Source organism: Numenius arquata, chromosome Z (assembly GCF_964106895.1).
Source record: "Numenius arquata chromosome Z, bNumArq3.hap1.1, whole genome shotgun sequence".
Classification (NCBI taxonomy): Eukaryota; Metazoa; Chordata; class Aves; order Charadriiformes; family Scolopacidae; genus Numenius; species Numenius arquata.
The window spans coordinates 9150425-9174422 of record NC_133616.1 but is presented as its reverse complement, the minus strand read 5'-3'; the positions used below and the strand labels follow the sequence as shown (position 1 = coordinate 9174422).

The 23998-nt window shown below is 44.9% G+C and overlaps 1 protein-coding gene across 49 annotated transcripts in view; it reads right to left on the bottom strand.

The window, feature by feature from the left end:
- CELF4 (CUGBP Elav-like family member 4) overlaps positions 1-23998 on the bottom strand; it is a 681334-nt gene that overhangs the window by 13788 nt on the left and 643548 nt on the right. For 8 of the 49 annotated variants that reach the window (XM_074165676.1, XM_074165682.1, XM_074165679.1 and 5 more), the window contains 3 exons: positions 15450-15515; positions 13711-13791; positions 7636-7719 (listed from right to left, as the gene is read on the bottom strand). In XM_074165676.1, coding sequence (XP_074021777.1) covers positions 7636-7719; positions 13711-13791; positions 15450-15515 — 231 coding nt within the window. Of the gene's footprint in view, positions 1-7575; positions 7720-13710; positions 13792-14599; positions 14605-15182; positions 15189-15449; positions 15516-23998 lie in introns of all 49 variants that reach the window. The other 41 variants (XM_074165697.1, XM_074165700.1, XM_074165698.1 and 38 more) reach the window with 10 other exon arrangements.

Here is a 23998-nt window from a genome sequence, read left to right as displayed (position 1 = left end):
CCAGCCATATGCAATTTGGGTTCATCTATTCTATCTAATGTCAAAGGGTTTTTAGAGTGGCAGCAGTAGCACACTGTGCAGGCACACGAGAGCCTGATTAGGTTCTTTTCCTAGGTCCCAATGCTGATGGACTGATTTGAAACCCAGAGCATTAAGTTTTCAATCTGCTTAAAAACTCTCTTTGTTTTTCCTCTTTCTTCTGGCATTAACTCGTAACATCAGTTCATTTCTATTAGTGACATAAATGGCCGTCCCTCCTTTGAAGGTCATTAAATGAGTAGCCACAAAGACACTGCAGTAATGAATTTCTCTATCTAATTGCACTACAAGAAAAAACATTTAAAATTATTGTGTAGGTGTGCGTGTGATAGGTATGTACAAACATACCCATAACTTTTAAACATATTCTGGATGGATGATGTCTATCACTTGTGTGCAGAGATGGATAGAGTAGTGAGAGACACGGACAGACGGATAAATAGAAGATAGATTCTGCTAACACATTCTTGTCTAATAAATTGTTAAGCTACAAAAGAAAGCAGAAGTCCCTGTGTACAATGTATAGATTTTCTTTAATGTGAGTTATTGGGAAAAGACAGAGCTGTCCCTTTAACTGGAGAGCTGCAAACAGCTGTTCCTTATGCATACATGCTTGCTTGGTCTGAAAGTTTTGGTAAGTCAGTGCATAACTGACAGTTAGATTTATCTCCCCAATAAGCAATCAACATTATAATAAAGGAAAAATGCTTTCAGTGCACCTTTGAGAGTGCATCAGAAATTAATCTAAACATCAAATTAATTATAGTTTGTAAATGAATAGTGGCTCACAGCCCTAATACTTCTCCCGCTCCTCCTCCCCCTAAAGCCTCCCCCAGCCGACTGCAATGGCTGGAGGTGCTGTGCAGTGAGTTTGATGAACAGCTCCTTCTCTTCTGCACTCACACAACTCTTATCAGCTGGAGAAGAGTCCCATCCTTACTCTATGGACCTGAAGTCTCAGAGCCTGGCTGCTTTGGAGTGTAACAGAGAGTAACTAGCAAATAATAAACTTTTGCGCCTCCATAGCCTTTCCTCTGGGAGCCCTAAGAACACCTCTAACAGTGTCCTCCTCCCCTTGGCTTACTTTCTAGCTCACGAATCTCTCCTTGGCTCTCTGTGCCAGGTCGTTCAGAGTGGAGAGGATCACAACAAACTAGTGCTGATCTGAAACAAAACATCCCAGGGGTCAGGCATGCTTAACACGCCTGGAAAATTGTTCCCATATTTTCTCAACTTTCGCACTCAAATTAGAGGGTCCTTCCATGACACTCTGAGCTTTGGTCCATAGCTGGTAGCTATATGGGAATGACAATCAGATATTGTCCAGGGACCTGACACAAAATGTATTGCCACTAGATCATGCAAAATAAAGGACATAGCCTAATTTCATGGGCTACAGGGAGAAAGCCTCGGGTAGAGACTTTCTTAGGAAATTTGAAATCAGGTTAAAAGTAAAAAGAGAGGAAAAATAAAATTTAATCAGGATACTGGTAACAGCAGCAAACAGAGCTCCATGTCTCTCCCAAGTGCTTACTAACAATTCTCCTATCTGGTGAGAATCTTCCTATTTACCTAAAGAAGAACCGGAAAAGAAACCCAAAAAAACTTTGAGCTGGTAAATAACTCTCCTCATCTGTGGATCTTAAAGCGTTGGGCAAAAGAGTCAGTGTCCTGCTAGAAGAAGAGGAGCCCAAGGCACACAGCTAGGCTGACCCATGGTTGTCCAGATAGGGCGGGGACACGGGACTGGAATTTCTTACCCTTACACCCCTTACTCCTGGACCTGCTCTCTTCTCTGCAGGAACTTAGGGAGAGATGTCTTTTTTTATTATTAAATGAGAAACTGCCAGATTTAGGAGGGCATGTTGGAGGCACATTGTGAGCAGGTGCTGAGTAACATTTTTCTGATGTACCTCAGGGTCTGTTGTTCTATTCCTATGTCTTATGGAGTGCTGCCAACGCATTTCAGACCTGATCTACAATACCCCTGGTCCCTGGTCCCCAAATAGCTTTGCTGATGTCCCAGTGTCTTGATGTTTCTGTTCTTTCTGTTTCAGCTTCCAGGTTGAAATTTTATAGACCATCATGACCTGCCTGCTGCCTTGCATCTCCCACCCCACCTTTCTGCCACCACACTGCAGTCTTGAATTGCCACAGTGTGTTTTTAATAACATAATACAAGCTCTACCCAACCCTCAGCTCTTCTCCTGAGTTTCACTCCCTTCAGTGTCCAGTCCTCATTCTTCACTGATTTTCTCGCCTTTAATCTCTCTCCTTTGGCTCCCCTGCTTGTTTTTACAAGCTTGGAGCCAGAGATGTAGTAGGGAATAGAAATATTTAACAGTGAAGGTAATTAACAAGTATGACCCCCACCAAACGGTGTTATCTTCTCTTTTGGCTCTTCAGAGAAGACTGAATGTTTTTCCAAATGGAGTGGAGCACTAGCAACTTTTGAGTGGACTCCCTGTAGGAATCTGTAATGAAAGTTGGTATCCATGTCATATCAAGAGTCAAATAAGATGTTTTCTTTAGGCCATATACACCTATGGTCCTAAGATGCCCTCACAGGTTTTGGTCAAAGCTAGAATGCTCCTTGCTACATTTATGTGGAACATTTCAAAAAGGGGTGGGATATACCTACTGCCACTGTGAAAGTACATCTGGAAGGTACAGAAAAGGAGAAAAAAAAATCCAGGAGCTGTGGTTGCTCACACTTGGGGTGACAGAACAAGTTGAGCTGAGTGGAGGGAAACCACGGTGTCTCTGTGGGCATAGGAGATGTTCTTCAAAGTATCCTGGAGTCATTGTCCCATGAGAAGAGACTGAAGCTGTCGCACCAGCAGGTATGGGGAACAGGCACATGCCAAGGAGACACATGTTGGGGACAAGGTGGAGCAGAACTGGCCCGACAGTATCTGCTGCTTGATGGTGTGCAAAGAGCCAGGACATCCAGGTGCTCGCTGTTCTCAGAAAGAGGTGACTGGAGGAATGAATTTCCAAGTGCACCAGTGAAGCAATTCCTCTGACTTTAATTTATCTACATTTATTTGACACCTTGGGATAATCATTTGGCCTCTGCTGCTCCATCCACATCCTCATTTTTTATAATTTCTGTCATGTCTTCCTAATTAATATTGCCCAAACCTTTTCTTTCTCTCTCTTTTCTGTTAAAACATTTTCCTAGAACACGTCTGTCTCTGTATTTCACTAGTTCAATGTCTTCAAATGCCTTCTTAAAATGTGTCTTATGTGACAACAGTGAATGCTCCTGAAATTAGGACTGTATTATAACATCACCCTACAACCTAGTAGAGTTAGCCATGTGTGGGCAGCATGAAGAATGGCTCTTCTCCCATTGACTATTTGCCTTATCAGCCTTAATAGCGTAATTTTACTGGAGTTTTCTTTTTGTCTTGTACACAAACTGGTCACATTTAAAGTACCTGCATAACTGAGAAGGGAATTATCACCAGAACCTTTGACACCAGCACACAGATGTATTTCATATCCTCTGACATTTAGCATACCTACACTTACACTTCCTTAGTGGGAAGGTGAGAGACCCAGTGTAGTCTCTGTTTTGTGCAGAGACAAGCTCCAGGGTCCTGCAGAAGTTGACATTCAGGCTGTGGCACACTCTGCCTCTGTGCAAAACTTCCTAGATCAGCCTGCTGTGAGAACGGGAGTCACTGTCTTCAAGGAGCATCCAACTAAGTGTAGCTGTTCCTTGAGTGAGACAATCATTCCTGCTGTGACCCTGTCATTTCACTGGGAATGGACAGCATAACCCAGCAGGAGAAACATGCTGGCTGTAAAAGAAGCGCATGGGAAGAGGCTACAGGTATCAGCTGGGGGTTGAGTGAAGGACTGGTGAGAGAGGAGGGAGAGGGGCAGAATGGTGAAGAGCTGTGATCTGTAAGTCTGAAGATGAGAGGGTGGAAAGGCAGCGCCTGAGGAGATGCTGATATGGTTGGTGTGATGGAGGCTTAGGCCATGGGGACAGACAGGGTGTTGGTGGGTGGGAGGGAGAAGTGTGGTCTGCACTTGGCCATGGTACAGCTGCATCAGGATAGGGGGGGAAATAAAAGCCAGAGGTTTGAAAAATTGTAGGAGAAAATGAAGGATTTGGGTCTAGCCTGGATGTGTGCAGCGGAAGAAAAGTCAAAGGCAGAGAAGCCTCCCAATTTAAATGAATTTTTTCAGTGAGAAGTCGGGGCTGTTTCTCAGGCAGTCTTACACGCTACAGCCAGCGGTCCTGCTATGGAAAACAATAGACATATTTTGAGCACTTTCACATTTTATACATGAGACTGGTGTTGGCTGTAGCCTGCATTCCTCGCTGCTCCTTGCCAGCCAGGAGGTGGTGGCCTCTGAATGGGGAAAGTCAAAGCCTTCATGACAGCAGCATGGTTTCTTCAGCGCAGGTGCTAATGGTTCTCTGCAGGGTCATGGACTCCAGAAACCAGGAGCAAGGCTTGTGGCTGATCTCTCTTTCTTCTTAACACTCCTGTGACTGCCCCTACACTGTCCTGCCAGTAGTAGCCAAAGGAGATGACTTTGTGCTGGAAATGCAGGGGAGAAGCCAGAGCCAAACACGAAGGAATAAAAATCCTATTTTGAGATACTGACTGACTCACTTTGGGCCAGCTGCTTACAGGTAGTTCAACAATGAGACAAGAGCAGCAAATGAAGTATTTTCTGTTCCCATGGAAAAAAACATGGTGACATTTTTCTCCATAGAATTTTTTAAGTTTGTCTAAAGCAGGACTTCTTGACAATTTCTTGACAACCTGGGGCTAGACTCTGTTACAGCAATTTACTTGGGACCTGCAAAGCAGATACATTTTAAAAGGTCATATAATGGTGGAATATCTTTCTGGGGCCAGACAGAATTGTCCCCCCAGGCTACAAGTTGGAGAGATCTAGCTGGGTTAAAAAAATACAAATGCTATGTTTTTACATGTTGAGTTTTGGGAAATGTTTAAGGAAAGAGTGTTCTTACTTTCAAAGTTAACAAAAGCCCTTCTTTTCCTTTAGGAAAAAGAATATTTTTTTTTAATTAACTTTTTGAACAAAAAATTATAATCAGCACCTGCTCCAGTGGACTTACCAAAACAAATGAAAGGTCTGATTATCTGTAATACCCTCCACATTTTCACAGTGCTCTGAAGTTGAAGGTCAGCAGGATGGGAGGTTTTGAAGAGCAGTGTGACATACTTGTAATAATTAGCTACCTGTACTTCTGCTATTTCTATCCTTCTGGATATGGTGCACATGGCAGCATAGGCGGCTTGTTTCTCTGAGACCAGGAGGTACTCAGATCTATGGGAAAGTAAGTTAAAGCCAGAGAAAACTGGGGCTTAACACCTGGGACCCAAAACTCACTGGTCTTGGATATTTGTGTCTCAGAAGTTAATAGAAGGTGATTAAGATCCACTAGCAATCTGTAATTCCTGCATTTGCTTCTCTGTATGCTTGAGTTTACACATCCAAATGGCACCTTCATGCTTTCAGGCTGGAATATCCCACCATTAGTTTTGGAGGTTACTTCATCAAACAAGTTGATGTTTAGGTTCTCCCAGTAAGACTCAATGTTAAGAAAAACTTCCACTAAGATCCCTCAGCTCCTGCTCAGCTATAAGCCATGACCTCATAGTACCGTGGAAGCAGCAATAAAGCCAGCCCCACAACCTTGCCCCACAAGCTAGTATATGTTATCATTCTCATGAAGTTTGTAGTCAGAGAGCCTTGGATCTAAGAGGAGATAAGGTGTATACCTGTCCAAAAATATGCTCTTACTGGGCTTGACTCTCATCTCGTTCCTTCTCCACTTACTTCTGATCTTTCCACTTGTCAATATGTGGAGAACCAGGCTCTGTAGTCCCCTAAATATTTACAATAGCAATGGCAATTTCATTGTCAAATGCCCATTTCTAACCTGTGGGTATCCTTGGAGCATTAGTTTTCAATGTCACCTAGAGCTGTGCTGGTCTGCTCGTCTCATTATGAGCTTTTATATGGTTAAATCTTTAAAAAGCAGGTGGGCTCTGGAGAGAATGGGGCTGATTCAAAATTTCTCATTTGAATTTCCCAACTGCGCCTTCACACCAAATTCTTTTGTTCTTCATTCCTCTAGTGCTTGAAAAAGAAGAAACCCAATGACTACTGGTGAAGGGGAATGCTGCTTCCCCTTACTTCAGGGGACAGGGGACAATAACCCATTCAGACCCTCTGTGAATGGGCAGGAGGAACTGTGCGTAGAGAGGGGGCATGAAACTCTTGGAAGTACTGTGTGACATGCACCAAATCTAGCAAGGGGTGAGGTAAGAGTTTTAGGAGGTGGGCTGTCCAGGAGAGGGAAGGGGAAGGCAGCATGGAAGGGAAGCATAGTGTGGAGACTGAAAGTGGTTTTAAAATCAAATGAAACTCCAATAAGTTTTAGCTCTGGAGGTTTGCCTGAGAGACAGAGTCCAGATCAGCAGCAAGTAACAGGAAAAGAAAAGCAATAGTTTGTCCCATTTTACTTCTCAGGGAAGGTCTGCAAAGAGTGCAGGATGGCAGAGAACCAGAAATTGCAGATCCCAGTGGTGGGCACGTGGATAGGGGAGATTCGCTGTCCATCAGATGGGATGGGATCAAATGTTGCAGCGTCCCCATGCTGCTGCAATGCCAGAAGGGACCCTTCACAGCAACACCTTTGCAAATAATGGGATCCCACTAAGACAACATGCACAAATCACCATGTCTTGGCTCGCCGAGTCCTCCATTTGTGGGTGCAGCTCAGGGTGTCCCCTGGTGGCTCACAAGCAGCTCTTTCCATGCTCCAGCTGGTGGGTTGACCCAGCAGCAAGGCCAGAGCTGTGTGAGCATGGTGTAGCTTTCAAACCCAGCCTCTTAGCATGTCCTGTCAGCTGAGGCACAGTGTTAGCTCACTCTATCTATCTACTGTGGTGGTGGCTCAGGTCCATGGACTTAGAGCATGGCTGTCTGCAGTCCACCGAGCAGCCATCCCCCGATAAGACCAGGCTTTCAGCCTGATGTTCAGCCCTTATCCCCTTGCAGTCTAACACATCACAGCTGCTGGAAAGCTGCGCCCACAGCTCTGTCTTCCTTTCAGCCCCGTGACTTGTCTTTCCTTTTCCTTAGGTACAGAAGTTCCCCTTCTGCCACATGCTCCCTCTGCTGACCCCATCAGTGTTTCACCCACCCCACCAGCCCCCTCCATTTTGCTCCAGGTGCTTCAGTTTTTTTCCGTACCCTCCCCACCTCCCCTTTCAAGGAGGGACATTTCCCGCCCCACCGCCAGCAGCCGCAGCACCCTGCTGCTGGTCCGATGCCAAACCTTCACCCCTAAGCAGCGCACACAACTCTGAGCATGAGACAATTAGGAGAGAAAGAGGGAAGGGGGAAAGTATTGACAGGAGTAATTTGAGAGAAATCATAAAGCTTAAGCAGAAAGAAAGCAGTTTGAAAGGTAAAGTATTTAGAGAAAGCCCTTTCCTGGATGAATCTAATTGTTTTGTTATCTTTACCCACCAAAGCATTTACTTTGGTTTGTCGCCCGATCCACAAACACTTTCGAGGAGATGACATTACCGAAAGGCAGGAACATCTGCATCAGCTCAGCATCCCCAAACTCCTGGGGCAGATGGTAGATAAACAGGTTACAGCCCTCTGGTCCTATCAAGAAAAAAAGACGACCCATAAATGGAGAGAAATAGGATATAAGAAAGCACATGGTGGAGATTTACTTTGGCATCCCCTCTCTCTGACCAATGATGGGTCACCTCTAGGAAGCAGTCTGTAGTCTCAGAGGAATGGACAAAGCAGAAGACCAGGAACTCAGAAAGTCACCTAGGGGCTATGCTAATTTCATTAACCTTCCCAGGACAGACATCAGGATAAAATCTAGAGACAGGGGAATGCAGCAACACATGTGGCCATGGAGAGACAGAATGGAGAAGTAAGAACAAAAAGAATGAAAGAATGATGTTCATAGTTTTTCTTTGTTCCTCATAATCTCATTTAACCTGTAGAGTTTTGGGTGACCCATGCTAAACCTTGCCCCTTCTCAGTGTCTGCATGCATAAATTTCATTATACTTCTTGTGTCTGTGTGAGGACTGTGAGAACAAGTAAAAAGATACGCACAAACCCACAGGCTCATTTTGTTTTGTAGAAATTAACATTCAGCCCCCCCAGTTCAACTCATCTTGAAGACTCCCCTAAATCTGGACAGTCTGGCCAGGTAACCCATTCCAGAGAGTTCTTCAAGAGAGACTGCAGGTGTATTTAAATCCAAATTACTAGGCAGGAGGAATTGCTATTTTTGCCTCAGTGAGGTACCACGTTCTCTTACAGACTTCAGACTGCGCTTGGAAAAATATCCAGAGAAGAGTCTTTAGTTGGAATATGCAGTTTTGTTAAAGTAGAGACCCTCAGAAAATGTTCTGTTGAAACTATGTCAGGGCAGAAGAGGGAGAATCTGCCTCTGGTCAAATAGCCTAGAATGAAACTTTTCAATGTGACTTTTATTCTTAAGCATACTGTACTTGAGCAAAAAGTCAAAAGGGAACAGGTGTGTCCAAGTGGTTTTGTTGAAAAAAAAATAGACATTTAAACCTCTTGCAGTGTTCGCTAGCAGAAAACTGTATAGCCTGAGCAGGCAGGGATTGGTTTTTTCCTAGTCCTATTTCCAAAGGTACTTCCAGCTGCTGCCCAGCTCTGCACTGACCTTGCCAGGTAACTCCAGCTCTGCTTTGCTCATGGGAGTCGAGTGGAAGGGGTACAGTGCATGTTCCTTGCTGTGAGAGCAAGAGGACCGAGGGAAGGAGGATTTATTCCTTCCTCCCAGCCCATGTACCTATAACCCTGTGACCTGGTTCAGCCAACTTTCCCCCACGTACCTCTGGGGCAGAGTGTGGGGAAGGAAAGGGTTTTTTGAATACTCTCATTTTCTTCATCAGGGCATAATTGCGGTGTCATAACACAGCAAATCACAACTTTGACTTTCCTGTTAGGGAGAGGAGTTTGCATAGATGGTCCCACCTTTTATTAGCCATTACTCATCCCCCCAGCTGGCAGGAGAAGTACGGCGAAGTCAGGATTCTGACAGATGCCCATTTAAAGCTCATTAAAATTCCTGGGCCTCAGCGTGATTGAAGTCACAGGCTCTCCACATTTCCTTTTGGATTAATGGAAAATGAAGCCCTAATGAATATTTGCTAAGCACAATTTTCCCCACTAATTTGCTAAAAGGACTGTCATGAAGGAACAGCTGATCCTTTGCAACTTGTGCGTTTCCTAGAGGTCATGAGGATGGTAACAGGGTTTCTTCCAAATGGGGGGGATAGTGGTACGGTGGGATAATTAACTAATTAGGCACCCGGTCATCTGCTTAGCTAAATTACTTTTGAACCTCAGTGGCCCACAATCAGGCTCCCCTATTTCATGCCAAGCTTTTCCATCTTCCCCCCACCTCCTGTCTGCCTCTTCCTTAGTCTCCTCACTGAGCAACTATCCTTTCTCCAGTCCTTTCTGCAGTTCGTTTCCACACAATGTGGGGTTATTGGCACAATAAACTAAATATGAAACAGTCTGAAAGTGTTAAACAAATACCGACCCCCTTAGGTGTCTGTTAGAATTGAGAAAATTCTGCCCAGGAGAAGACCACAGTCCAGAATAGCAGGGAAAAATTCATTCCTTCATCTGAACGTGCCTCAGAGCACTTCTGCTATGGGACTTGAGATCAACTTTATAATAGAATGGGTAAAATCTTGGCTTTGCTGCAATTAGTGGCAAAATTCCCACTGACATCACCAGAGCCAGCAGTTTCCTCTGTAAAACTGGCAAGTTCTTTCAAAAATGCCAGCTGCATTTCCTGGGGTCTTGGATGTGTTGTGCATGAGTAGGGATTCTGCCTGTGTGTGCTGAGAAGCACCTACTTAGGCCTAAGGCAGACCGGGAAGCACGCAACTTCCTCTACAGCAGGTTTAGAGGTTGGGCTCAAGGAGAAATCAACCCTTAGTTCACCTTGAAATCAGCTTTACCTGACACTGCTTGGAGACCAAGGAGAAGGTGAAAAAGCAGAGACCATCCTCAAAGCCCAGTTCAGCTCTGACATGGGGCTGGGAAACCCATGCTTCAGCTTTCCATACCAAATCGGGCATTCAAGGCCAAACTCACTCTGTTCCCAGCTATAGAGGGATTTTGCTAATTTCCAGTGCTGAAAGCTCCACCTGCTACTGAGAAACAACCTGGGGTAGATTTGTTATACCATCCTCACATACAAAAGTTCTGCCATTAGAATTTAACAAGCAATTTCTTGTTAAATCCATCCATCCATAAGCTACCTATCACAGTTAGACTCCTTGGTAAAGAGTTCAAAAAACAAGCTCTCTCTGTCTCAGCCCCTCTGCCTTGTATTTTTTTCTGCCTGAGTCAAGTTAATGTGGGCACTCCATGGAAGACCATGTGTTTATGTGTATGGCCACCTCTTTGTATATAGGTGAATATTTTTAAAAAACCAAAGGCGTGAGTTGTTCAGCTCAGAATGCTGTGAAAAGCTAAGTTAGTTCTCAGTGCACACATGCAATGAGTTTTAAAGGACTTGATCAGGGTCACTGGTGCAAGAGGAAGAAGGTGGTACAGCAAAACCTCAGTGAAGACTCCAACTGTCTTGCTGGAGAGAAAGGTCTTGTTTTGGACCGAGTTAATGGATTGTTGGTGAACAGTATACTTGGCAGTTCAGGGCTTAATACAGTACTAAAATTATTTACCACACACTTTACTTTGGCTTTCAAAAGGGCTGTAAGTCAGCTCGAAATCTAATCTTCATGACATATTATGAGAAGAGAATCAAGGTTCATTTCTGCCCTAACATCTACCATGGCTCTTGGTTTTATGGCCTTAAGTTATAGATATTTCTGTTCATTAATACACCAGAAGCACAGATAGCCTTGATTTGGGCAAAAAGGAAAGAAAAGTTTTAAGGAATGCACAGTTTATTAATGGTCTGTAAATTACAGGCAAACCATGCTGGATAATGGAAAAATTCATGACTGAGGGCACAGAAGCACATGGTAGAGAGCTCTGTGGTGGGCCCGTGTTGATTTGGCTTGATTGGACCTGAGCTGCTAAACCACTCTGCCCAGGAGCTCTGCCCACGCTCCTCACCCTGCAGCTCATTGTTAGTTTTTTGACATGGGGACAGTTGCAGACCCAACCTATCCCTGGGCGTCCACTGACAACATGAGTAAATACACACCCATGCTGACATCAGCTGTCTATCATTGCATCCCCAACACCAGGAATCGGTGTCACAAGGAAAGGCTACAACTAGACTGCTCTTCCCACAGTAATTTAAAATGGTCTGTCCTGCAAGACACCTGCACAAAGTTATCCTTTGGTCGGCTACACACCTCACCTCTACAGCAAATACTCAGAGGCTGGAACTTCATTGCTCTTTCTGCATCTGCTTGCTATTCAGTTCCCAGTATGTTTGAGCACAGAGCAGATGAGAGTCACAAGCCTGCATCGTTTTATTTTAATATCTAAGTGTACTTCTGCATTTCAGAAGGTACGTCAGGATGAGTAATACCATACAAAATTTAAATTACCCCCAACTTTTGCCTGGTTGACACGGTCTGAATCAAGACTTCGTCTCTAGCTTTGATCGTTTTGGATCTGTTCCACCCTATGCACCCTGTCAGCTGCCGGCAGCCTCAGCGCTCCTGTGGAAGTAATGACTAATCTCTACAGGAACGTTGCAGCAGCCAAGCGGCTCTGGGCTTGTTATCCAACCGCGATCCGGGAGCAGAGAGTTAGCATTGTTATTAACAATGTGATCATTGATGTTATTGTTGTGGTAGGGCTGGTTCATTAACAAATCAATGTTTGTGCACATCCTTGCAAACATAAAGTACTCTTCTCAGCACTAAGCATTATTATTATTATTAGAGTTCCCTCTTGCTGTGTTTTCCTGTTAAAGGTTAAAGATGCTTAAAGGTCTTGACCCTCAGCTAAAAGGGAGTTGTCATATCTTAGAGATTCTTCCTCTAGCAAGCATCAGAGAAAGCCACAGCATCTATAAACACTGCAGGAAAATGGAGGACACTGGGAATGGCAACCTGCATTCGACTGGTGGGTCATCTCATATATCTGGCCCCCAACCACCCTCATACCAGCTGCTTACAGGTAGGAGCAAGGAGTTATGAGATAATTTGTCCACTGGGTGACACTAACCTGCAACCCACAGAGACAGGCCATGCCTTGTGAACATGGGGGTCTTTGGACAGTGGGTCTTCAAAGTGTGCACAATAGCTATCCCTTGCTTCTGGTGGTTCCTGGCACAATGCTATGTTAAGCAATGATCTGCTCGCCATTTTGTCCTGTGCTTAATCTAGCCCCAGTAAGTAATAAAAAGCAAAGTCCTTCAGCATGGGGGAAACATCTCTGTAATGATACGTTAGGTCTGTGCATCTGTTCTCACAGCAGGGACATGTACTAGAGCTAATCAGGAGCTGGAAGTTGTGTTCCCCAGGAAATTCTGACATTGGAAAAAAATTAATTCCAAATTAGATCGAAATGCCGACATTTCTAATTTTCTTACAAAATGAGATTTCTCCCCCAAAGTAGTTCTAGGCCATTGGAATGTTTTAGTGTGATAGTGTAATCTTGATTCATTTCATTCTGACTGTTACACTATATTAAAATATTAAATGTCATTATATATATAATAACACGAATAACATACGATATATCTGAATTAGTGATCTACTAGAGGATAAAAGTTGAAATGTAATTATTTAAAATGAGGGTCTCTACATTAAGCTGAAGCACCTGACTTAAATGCTTCACTTAGGTAAGCAGTCCCCTCTTCTTGTCGAAAGGGAACAGTGGACTCCCTGGGGGATAACTAGGAGAACCTCTCAGGATCCCACTGCTCCCTACTGACTGTAAAGGGAACATTACATGGCATGGTTGCCCTCCAAAACATTTACATGGAGTAGTGGGAGATTCACCTCTCCTTATTTTCCATGTCTCCAGAGAAGCCATCCAGCCCTGTGGATTAGATAATCCAGGTTCCTCTTATAGTCAGTGTAAAGAAATAGGTAAAAGTACCTATTTATGGTTTAGCTCATTCTGATACAGAGATTGTGCTCTGGAAGGGCCAATTTCTGTTTCCAGATTATCAAAGGAGGATGAAAGGACTAGATCAGCTCCTATAAATAGCAGGTCCTTGTTCTCTAAATAGCAGGTATCTGAAATTATGTTACTGGCTTCTAATCAAGGGCCACCAGTGCTTTGTTTCCTATTAAATTCTTTATTCCAATGCAATTGCATTTTTATCCGCATTCTTGTCGCTTGTCTCAAACACAGTCCTCCACTGGACATTACTGCCTATGTTGCCAGCAGGTCTTTCCATGGCCTGTGCACATCAGTGTGCTCCCCTCCCTGGGGACTGAGATCCCAGCAGTGATTCTCCATGGGGGTGCTCCTGCACACTATGGTTAGTGCCAATGGTGCTCTGCCACATGTGGAAATGGAGCAAAGGATCAGTGGACATGGGATTCAAAGTAATTGGGTGCTTAACGGATACTCTTTAGGTGTATTAGGCGGGGAACCAATGTGGTGGGAATGGTGTGCTGAGGCCAGAAAGGAGTTTACTCACCTTCTCTCTGTTGCTGTGGGATCATGGGAGGTGGCTGTGGGAACGCTTGGCTAATCTGGCCATAAGCAGCAGGATAAGCAGCTACAGGAGAAAGAAAGGGAGAGAAGAAAGAGGGACAGACTTCAGTGCTGGGAAGCAACAAGTTTTCACTCCAAATCATCATACCAAGCTAGAGGTGGGCTTTGCCCCTGCATTTTGGCTCTGTGAAGAGCCACTTCATGCAGCCTGAGATGTGACAGAAGCACCACGGTTATATCCCAGGAGGTAGCACATGGCCCCGAGCACCCACCCTCCCTTCAACTTCCTCAGCAGTAGCACTGGGGACAGCCACGTAGTGTAAGTGGGGGTCCCTGCTGAGATCTCCCCCAGCAGAGATGTGTAAACACCCTAGATGGTACCACAAGCACATTCATTCATGAGCTCAGCACGTTGATGCCCATGCTGACAGCCACCCAAAGAGCACATGCACACATTTCCCTGTGCCATCTCTTGCACCCTGATTAATTCACATGCTCACAAAAACTGTTTCCTCCCTTACTCTAACCTTCATATGCCCACACACTCCATAGGCACAGTTGTACATACACTGTCAGATATACTTTTTCTTTGATGTCCATAGAGACTTCCTCTCTCTCACACAAACACAGTGAAACAGTGTGCAGCAATTAAACAATTTTTCCCACCTCAGCTTCCCCACCAAGCAGACAAGGGGAGCCATTCAGTACTACAGATGGTAGATGATGTGCCTTGCTGCTAAAAATACAGAGTACGGGTCGCCTGTGAGCCCAGAGAGAGGGGGATAGGGGCCATGTGTGTGCAGAGGGGTTAATTAACAGCTCAAAGGGTTGAGCTGCTTCCCATCTATCAAACCTCACAAGCAATAAATGACAATAACTAAAACACCAGCAAATGAAGCCCTACATGGAGAATTAAATTAAGTTTCCAGATACAGCGCTGACATGAGATAATAGCCATTCCTCAGCGGGAGCCCATGATTGCTCCAGTTACCACAGGAAATAATGACTTTGGGGTGGCAGCTTCCTCGCAACGTTGGCCATGGACACCTCGCGAGTGGAGGCTGAACACGGCAGGGTCGTGGTCTGCACCAGGTCACTTTGGCTGGTGTCAGTCCATCAACAGCAAAGGAGCTGCTCAGCACACAGTTGTGGCACAAGTGGAGGCCGACCCGTTGGGAGCCGTGGAGAAAGCTGCTGGGAAGCCAGGAGTATGTCTGCAGAAGTCCTAAGCAGGCCTCAAACTAACTTAGCTGGGGTATGGCCAGTGGAGACATACCCTAAAATATGGGTACATGCAGACACACCATACCCTGCCAGGCACAGCAGCAGTGGCTCTGCAGGGCCTGGTTGCCCACCTCCCCTCCTCACCACAGCACTCGGGAGACCTGTTATAGAGAGTGGCCTCCAAATCTGTGGCCTGATTTTGCATTGTGCATTGTGCTGAGCAGACTGGACCTGGTCCTGCCAATGAGGCTGCACCGAGGTATGGGTCAGTGAGAGTCTTCCCCTGGGGAAAGGGAGGAGGTTGTCTCCTTAGGGACAGAAGACCCTGGGCTTTATGTTTGTTTTCACAAGAAGTGCAAATTTAATCTGAGAGTCTGTGGCCCCCATCTCACCCATGTATCAGCAAACATCTCCCTTTCCCAGCCCCTTCAGGCATGTTCAGAGATTAAAGGCTTTAGAGAAGAGAAAGGTTTATTGGGAGAAAGTGTTAATACTAACGACCTGCGTACTGCTGCACTCCAGCGTAGGCTTGCTGCAAGGGGTCTGCTGCAGTGGGGCTCTGTGCTGTGGAGACACGAGAGAGAGAAGGAATTAATGGGTTAAAACATGACAGGCACTCTCCTTTCCTCTTCCCTCATCAATATGTTGTGTGAGACAGACAGGCCCAGGGGCTGAAGGTCCCAGAAGAGGAGCAGCTCATGCCAGGACTGATGCTGTGCTAGGTGCTGTGCAAACTCAGATCTCAGTGACAGCTACAGTCACATGAAACTTTCAATCAGAGCAGAAAACAACAGGGGCATAGCAGGAGGAAGGAGAAGAAAACAAAGCAGTGGCTCCTGCCATCCCCACATCCCTTCGAAGGAGGGATGTTGCTGCCAGGCAGCCCCCTGTGAGAGAGGAGATGCTGCTTGGAGGGTAGGGGGACACCACTTGTCTGCTCCAAGGAGGATGCTGTGAATCTCTGCGTAAGGCATGCAGTCCCTTGCTGGCTTCAAAGTGCATTTTCTCTCTTCACAAGTGTGCAGTCCTCCCCCCTAAAACTGTTTATTTTTGTGAAACTTTGAAGTCTAGCTCAAATACAACAAAAGCTAGTTAAAATTTTTTTTTTTTTCCTTTTTCCCCTTTGGTTGATAGGGAGAGAAAAAGAGAGAGAGAAAGAGAAACGTGTTGAATAAGCTCTTTCTTTATCTGCAGCAATAAAATATTTAAAGCAAAGCTTGGCTGAACCTCCAGTCCAAATGTCACCTTGGCCCTAATATTTCACTTCTTGTTATGAGTTTAATTTGTATTTATTGGTGCTGCACAGTTCTACATCTAAGCAGTCCCTCCGGCTTCTTACTTGTAGAATGATCCCTTAGGGAGCTACCACTTTCCCCTCTATCCCACCTTCTTACTTCCTACAAGCACAGCGGTGTAGCTGGAGGCAAGGGCTTGGAGGATGCAAGGGTGTGGGCCTCTTAGAAGGAAATCTGGTGCCATTGACCTCTCCAAGAAGAAACACTGACTCCATGCCAAAGAGTAGGGGAGGTTGGCAAACATGAATGTTACAGACCCAAGGAACATGGATAAAGTCTTTTCTTACAGATGCAAATGCCAGCTTGAGCCTTAACTTCAAAGATCACCATTAATCATGATGGAAGCTTACAAGGTCTTGCACTTTTCTCCCAAAATATAGGTAGGAATGGTAAGAAGACTAAACTTTGAGGGGAAAATCCCAATTAGCTGGCTAAGGCTTGGAGGGTTCTGTTCATTATGGGCATTACTGGATGACAAGGACTTTGAGGCTGGGGTAGTTACAGGAAGAAATACGTGGGATTTCAGTCTTAGGTTAGAATTTGTTTGGCTGATTTTCTAGCTGACTCTTGACAGGTCCCTCAATATGTATGTATGTGAAATGGGGAAGCACTGCCACTGTAAGGATTTTCACCCCTGGAAAAGGGGTGTGAGGACATCACATTAAATCCTGTGGGAGATCAGTGGTAGGCATAGTAGAGACGCAAATATATATTTTTAAAAAGCAGATGCTCCAGGAAACTGGAGGAAATTATTAGAAAATATAGAAACTGTTTCCACTTATTCCTGCTGTCTTGAAGAAAAAAGCAACTAAAATCTATTTGTTTTAACCTCTGCTCAAAACTGTTTTCTTTGTAAACAGAAAGTTGAGCATATTGTTCCAGATGGAAACTGAACAGCTGCGAAAGGTTGAGTGATACACCAGTTCCTGCACCACTTTGGGAGAATGCATCATACTAACGTGGACCCCTCAAAAATGACAAAGTCCTGTCAGGTAGAAGTTATCTCCTGAGGAAGGGGAGGGGACATGTGGTAAAGGGAGCAAATCTTTATAACACAACTATGGTTTTGCCGTCTGCAGTAAAGGAGATGATCTACTGTGTCTGCCCCAAAAGCAACAACTGCCCTTCCTTGGTTGCACTCATCTGTTTATAGAGCTAGAAAAAGAAATTGTCTTTGCTGTTTAGAAGATACACTGACAGCATTTCCTTCCTCTCCAGCTGAGGCTGGACTCAGGCATGCTCATTCTCTCTCTGGCATGCTGACGGTTAGCATTAACTGTCTCTTCATTGATACGGGAGAAGTCACTGAGCACTACCTGTGTGACTGGTCCTTTCCTTTATTCCTTGCCTTAGCTTGGCACACATGGGCACTGCCCACTCTCCCAGCTATAGCTGAGTCTATGTCCTCAACAGGACCACCTGGCTCACTGCAGAGCTGCTCTCCTTACCCCATCTGTGGATATCTCACCTTCCTTTGAAGCCATACTCTTTCCAGGAAAAATACACTGAAAATCATGGTCCACCTTTAAGATTAAATGTTAAAACTGAACAAATCCTTTATTTAAAGGGTTTGGGACAACCGTCCTTTAAATGCAGATTTTTTCCTTCCCAGTTGTTTTCTTGAGTCTTAACGGCTTGTCAGCATGGGTAGTACCTAATTGGGTGCCTCTTTCTCAGGAGGGTACATTGATCACACAGGGAATTTCCTCCTGGCACACAGCACATGCAAGCTAGTGGCAAGATTCTCCCTTGGTTTCAGTCAGCTTTGCTGCAGGCTGGGAATCACTAACTTATGGGTAAAGAAGGTGCAAGGTGACTGGTCTAACACACAGGACCCTAACATTGACCGAGCCATCCCTGGGTGCTCTTGAAAAGGAGGACGTTGAAAGCATCCTGTGTCTGTAGGAAAAGACAGCACTGGGGAGGCAGCAACCACCGGTTTAGGGCTCTGTGTTTTACTTGTAGTCTCATACTCTACCTTGGCTGTGTGGGAAAAGCAGTTTTGGTGAGTCACCACTGGCAGGAATTTAACTTGGCAGCTCTTAAAAGCAAAAGTGATGACCTTTGCTCACTGAAGAACTTGTCTTCCTTAGCTCAAACAGTGTGTTTATTCAGGAAATGAAGATGTGACTTCAGTACAGTAGATGTGTCCATGCTGGCCAACACATGGCCTATGAAGATGCAGGGACACAGACTCCAGGGCTGGCTGGGTACACCGGCACAAAGCCAAGGTAGCTTGGGCAGCCATGAGCATATCTTCATGCTGCTGCTCACTCTGCCAGATGAATTAAACCTAGTGAAGGGCATAACTGCCTGCGCTCCCAGCTGTAGTGTGGATGAAGCCAACGTCTGGTATCGATTCAGAAATCTCAAGACACAGATTAGACATTTGAGGAAGTTGTGGCCGTGCATTGTTCAGCAAAGTGACAGCCCTCCTACTTACTAATGACCCATGAGAAGTTCAGCAAGGGCTCAGATATACAATCCAGAGCCAATCTGCCCCAGGGGTTACATGTGACTGTAGGCTGGAGCACAAAACGTGCAAAAATTCCAAGTGATGGGGAGACATGAATTATTTCTGTGTCTCAGCACAAGGAGACCATGAGGGAAGGTTGCTTTATTTTTACATAAGGTACACATAACTTAATAAGGTGTGCACCCCTGTGGCCTTCACACAGACTACGCTACGCTAAGGTAGGAGAGTTACCCTGTCTCATCCACCCTTTCTCCCCATCCAGATGGCCAGTCTTCCCCGTGACTGCAAATATTAGTTGAGCACGGGCATGTGGGGCTGGGAAGAGACAGCTCCTCTGCATGCTCTCTGTGCCAGGGTGTAAGCCCCCTGTGGCCCAGAAGCTAAATAACTGAATAAGGGCTGGTAAGAGCTATAGGGATATAGGAGGCACTAGATGAGGGACATGAATATCATAAAGCACCTTAAAGGGGCTTTTGGACTAGAATTATTATGTCTCTAAGTTGTAACTTCATCAAAAGACCTTGGATGTGCTGGTAACTATCTGTGCAAATCTGCCCACAGATAATATTTGAAATAGCTTTCCTTGTGGTCAGACTCATGGCAATCTTACATCCAACATAGGGACATTTACGAGATTAAATGTGATGTAAGGTGCACACTGAGGATCAGCTGGTGAAGTGAAAGAAGCAGAGAGGCTCCTGAGAGGCCAGAGGACAATCATCAATCATGTCAGCCCTGCTGAAGTCCTTGTAGCCTTGCTGCTTTACAGAAGCTGAGGACCTGGCCTTGCCAGGGCAAACAGATGCTAATAGTAACTTCATTTGGCAGCTCAGGGCAAGAACTTTTTCCCTGGACATCATGTCTGTATTAATTTGATCATTTCCATATCTCCATGGGAAAAATCCTGCTCAGATACAATTGTCTCCTTGTGAGACAATCCTGGCCAAGATGCCACAAGGTGACCATGGCAGATAACCTTCCATAAACCTGGAGACATAAAACAAGCCAATGACCTACTATATGGCCATAACTATAAATTTAACGAAGGCAGCACTTATTCATTAGGGGGAAGTCAAGAAATGACTCCCAAGTCCTTCAAAGAAAGTAGATCCTTTAATGTCACTTTCTGAATCCTCTCCCTGATGCCAAAAACCAAGGATGATTTCCCAAGTCAGCATGAAATACCATTGCTTTAAAATTAACACCAGGAACCTTTCTTACTACTGATATATTTCTGGATTGAAATCCAAATTTTTAAAGGGGCATTCAGCTAGTGTTAGGCCTGATGTTTAGCTTTTGTCAGGGAATGAAAGGATGGAGGTGGCAGAGTGAACCACATTTGTTAAAAATAAATAAAATCAGTTTAATTGATGGTCTATAAAGAATCCTTCATGAGATGCCAGTAACCTGGCTACAGTGTCTGGCCAAGATGAGCTGTTATACGGGTGTCCCTGGTGAAAATGGTTGTAGGGGACAGAGGACTGGAGTCTGCTGTGATGGTCAGGGATGTAAATCAGGAGGAGCTGCATGGAAGCCAGTGGGGGTGGTAAGGAAAAAGGATGATGATTATTACCTAAGCCATCAGAAGGGGGGCCTCCATCCCCCTCACCGGGGTATGGGACAGTGTCCTTGTCCCAGCTCGGCATAAGAGAAAACCAAGGAAATCTGCTTTCTGCAATCAGAGAGGATCAGTGTTTCTGAGAGACAAAAGCAAGATCTGGCACATTTTGAGCTACTAAGACACCCTGAAATTTAACTTTGGTGGAAGGAGTCAACAAACCTTACACCTGTATGACGTCCTCTTCACCCCCTGCTTCTGATTGCCCGTGCATTTCCCAACAGACATGCTTTATTCCATCTATTTCACTCCATTCTGCAGTGCTGCTCCCTGCACAGGTCTACAAAAGCACATTATCACCCAGATCCACAGCTTTGTGCTCTGCCCCTCTATTCATTCCTCTCACTGGCCTGGAGGTATTTTACACCTTTCCCAGGAAATGCAGCTTGGCCACTGTCACCTCTGAGAGGCTGGATGGAGAAGGAGAACAATCAAAGAGAGGCAGCACCGTTCAGTCAGTGTGGGGGAAATAAGATAATGATAGAAAAAAAAAAAAGTGTGTGAAGGCCAGGATTAAAATAAATAAATAAATAAATGAGTGGGAGGGCTCTATTCACCTTCTCCTTAAATCCAATTTAAATCACTCTCTACAGCCCTAATCTATATCCATAATTATATCATTTCGTACAACAAGCTTGCGAGAGGTCTTAAGAAATTTATGTAGATTAAAATTCATGGGTGCCATAGTACAGATTCCATATTATTAAGATTGATTAGGACAGCTGATGCTGTGATTAAAGAAGCCAGCGTTTACTGTTGTAATTAATTAGGTATTCAGACACAACAATAACTGCAATAACAGAAAGAATGTGCTGATCCGGCAGAAAACAGAGACTGATCCTGTGTTTTATAGTCTCGTTTCACCATTTAGGGGCTGGACACCACTCTGTCAAAGACATTGTCCCACTGTCTCTTCCCCTACATGTCAGAGGAGCCAAGAAATCCAGTGCATTTGTGCCCTCTCCATCCTGTTAGTTGGAAGAGCCTTTTTGGTAGCATCCCCAGTTTTTGTAAATGCTTGTGTGGGACAACATATGAGCCTACTATAAAATTCATGTCGTTCATTCCTGGAAATCAGGATTATCTTTATTATTTTCTTAATAGTCTCACCTCCAAGCCCCATCCCTAATCGAGCTGCTGCTGAGATGGGTGTTGTGCAAAAACATGATAGGAGTTATGTCTGGCAATGAAGAGTTTCCACTGTACAAAGCAAGAAAGACACAGAAGACTTGGAAATGCAGAGAGGTGGAGGTGGCTGGCCAAGGTGACAAATTAATGCAACAGCAGAGTCAGGACCAGACTTCCTTCCTTTTGCCTAAGGCCATAAACACATAAGTCAGGGTCAGGTTTTAAAAGCTATTAAGGCACTTAACTCCATATTTTTGGGGAGCTTAGTTTAAATCACCTTTAAAAATAAAGCTCAAGGTCTTAACTCACTTAGGTGCCTCTGAAAACATCAGCACAGAGCCTGATTTGTATTTACACCTTCTTCCAGATCAGAGGAGAAAGCACTTTGGCTCTGGAAAGGCTCCCACAACTGCCTTAAACAACCTCATTCATTATGGCTGCAGCACGATTGTTGGAAGTACATGGCATCATTAAAGTAGCTTAGACTACAATTGAAGATGGCAACTTGTTATTATATTTTTAATGAGTGCATTCCTTCACTTATTTATTTTACCAGTAAAGCGTGGTTTATGGCACGTGGCAGATTGTTACAAATGGGTCAAATAAATGTTTCCTAGTCATAATGATATTTCAGGTGCTCACTGTTGCAGTTTTGGAACTGCTGATATAAAATATGAACAGGAAAGCTCTCATCCAGAGATTTAGAGTGGACAAACACAACACTGCCGAAGATTTCCTGTAGCAAGTAACTTAGCCTGGGGGCTGCTGAGCCAGGTACATTTCCAGGGCATGGTGTATGACTGGACTGAATGCTGTGGGGCTTGGTTTTCACCCTGGGCCTTCCACAGGTGCAGGCAGGTCATTCTATTTCTGTTCTCCTGATTCACCTCCTCTCCAAACTCTTCTTCTTTGACATCTTCCTGGACTGAAACGTCAGGTGTGGGGTAAGTCAGTCCCTTTCTCTGCGTGCGTAAGTGAAGCCCTGATCTTGCCCAACATCACAGGATGGTGTCTGTTGTGATCAGGACTGATCCTGGGACCAACTGGCCTGCAGCAGCCTGCATCCTGCCCATCAGCAAAGCTGCTAGCTAATTGAAAGGTAATAGATAAGGCTGTCATATTAGCATGCCGGCAACTCCTCCCCTACAAAATTAGCTTGGGTAATGATAATAATTACAGATGGAGTTTGAATCCTATCTCTGCTGGCAATGGGTGAAATTGGTTACTGCCTGATAGGTCTTTGTTGAGCCAAGGAAAATGAATTGATGTTTTCGGTTCAGTTCCTGAGACATGAGTTTCTACAGCACAGGAATTCACCCATGGGGGACACCTTCACTGTCAATCTCAATGGTGGCTTGGAAATATATGGGCATAAGGGGTTGGCTGCCCATTCGTAACATCAGCTAGTCCTCACCAAGGAGGGCTGGACCCCAAATAGGATATAAAGTGGAGCTAGGTGTCTTGCTTGCCCAGACGTACCCACATCAAAACCAAAGGGGAGTGGGAGGACGTCTGCTGTGTCGGCAGAGTGGAGAAAGTGAGTTAGTTGTGGCAGTGGAGGGCAGTCAGAAACAGAAACAGTAGATGAGGTGACATGTTTATAATGTGTTATGAGCAACGGAGGGAACTTTGCTTTTATATTTCTCAGCAACCTAAGCCCAGCCCAAATGACTGAAGAACTTGCGTCCTGGAAAGTATTCCCCATCTGAGGCTTCACAAAGCTGCTGTATCACTGGATCTATTTCTGGCTCTGGGTAAGCTGGACATCCCTTGGCCCAGGAGGAATAAGTTTGTTTGGGAGCTGTTGGATGTTACGGCGTGTATTTCCAGTTCTTCCTGGAATATCACTGGGTAGGAAACCACAGAGCTGTCCTCACTCTCCTCTGGGGGCTCTGCTCTCTGCCTCCTTCCAGTTCCCTCATTTCACTGATCCTTTGACAGCTAATTCCTTCTCTCTGTTGTTTGCCGCCCTTTGCTCTCACCATTTTCTCATCTCTCTCTCCCCTTCTCTTCCCAAGGAGGCTTTTATTTTTGGAGTTCGCATTTTATTCAGTGGTCACAATGCAATCCAGTAGGGCAGGACCTGATGCTGGAGAGCAGAGTGCTGATGGTGTGAGACAGCAGAAACTGGTGCAGATGGTCTCCACTGTTACTGTACATCACGCACACACTGTTACAAAAGAGGCACTGGGCTCTGGGTGGCTAAGAAGCTTTGGCTGAAGAGCTCAGTCCCTGTTACTATGGTTAATGTGGAAATGGCAAATACCCTTGCACTGCTGCAAAGTGACTCACAAGATCATGGCACAACATATTATGTTTTGTCCCCACTATATGTTGTGACATATTGCCATGTTCAATACCTCTGCAAGCTGAAAGACTAAAGGGCAGGCGTTAATAAAAAAAAAAAAACCTATATTGCCAAAGGGGCTCAGACTAGTGGAAGGGAAAATATTTACTCCTTTGTGATTCTGTCCATGCCAAAAAGAGCGCTGTGAGGCATTATGTACTGACTGAGTTTGGAGAAGGTGAG